The following is a 704-nucleotide window of genomic DNA, read 5'->3' on the forward strand; positions in this document are numbered from 1 at the left end:
TTCCCTCCACGTTGCCCCGACTTCCCTCCACGTTGCCCCCACTTCCCTCCACGTTGCCCCCACTTCCCTCCATTCCAAAGCCTTTTCCTCTTCCTCTTCCCCCCCAACTTCCCACCCCTTCCCTCCAACCCTTCCCAGGCTCCTTCAAGCACCAAAATCACCATCTCAACTCCCTCCCCCACGCCCCCCAGACCCTCCCCCTTAAAAAAAAAAACCCCAACCCCCTCAACTTCCTCAACTTCCCCTTCCACTTCCTCAGTGCAACGTCTACAACTCGGGCCAACGCCGGAAACTTTTGGCCTTCAAAGGCTTTTCCCGCAAAGTCGTCGTCATCGTTCCCACTGAAGAGGACTGGAAAAAAAGGCTGGAACTCCGTAAAGAAGCAGAAGGAGAAGATGTTCCCGAGTCTGTCATGTTGGAAATGAAAGGTTGGGGGGAAAAAAAACCAGGAAGGAGGAGGGAAAATAAGTTGAGGAAGGAGGAAATGAAAAAGAGGGAAGGAAAAAGAAAGCGAACGAGAAACGAACGCTCGAGTTTTTCCTTCTGTTTCCTCTTTGTAGCCAATTATTCCCTCCCGGAAAAGAACGATTACCTGGATGAGGTGATTTATGGAGAGTTGGGAAAGGAAGAAGCTCAACCCTTGGTCACCAAGTACAAGGAAGAAGCCCGGAAGCTCCTCCCCCCCTCGGAGAAACGCGCCAATC

At 52.0% G+C, this 704-nt stretch overlaps 1 protein-coding gene across 1 annotated transcript in view; it reads left to right on the forward strand.

Moving 5' to 3' along the window:
- HNRNPUL2 (heterogeneous nuclear ribonucleoprotein U-like 2) overlaps window positions 1-695 on the forward strand; it is a gene marked incomplete at both ends in the record, with an annotated part of 8,829 nt that extends 8,134 nt beyond the window's left edge. The window contains 2 exons of the mRNA XM_009995644.1: window positions 204-428; window positions 561-695. Of these exons, the coding sequence (XP_009993946.1) occupies window positions 204-428; window positions 561-695 (360 nt within the window). The remainder of the gene's footprint in view (window positions 1-203; window positions 429-560) is intronic.
- Window positions 696-704: the final 9 nt, after the last annotated feature.

The sequence above is a fragment of the Chaetura pelagica genome, unplaced genomic scaffold, assembly GCF_000747805.2.
Source record: "Chaetura pelagica isolate M959 unplaced genomic scaffold, ChaPel_1.0 scaffold844, whole genome shotgun sequence".
Lineage (NCBI taxonomy): Eukaryota > Metazoa > Chordata > Aves > Apodiformes > Apodidae > Chaetura > Chaetura pelagica.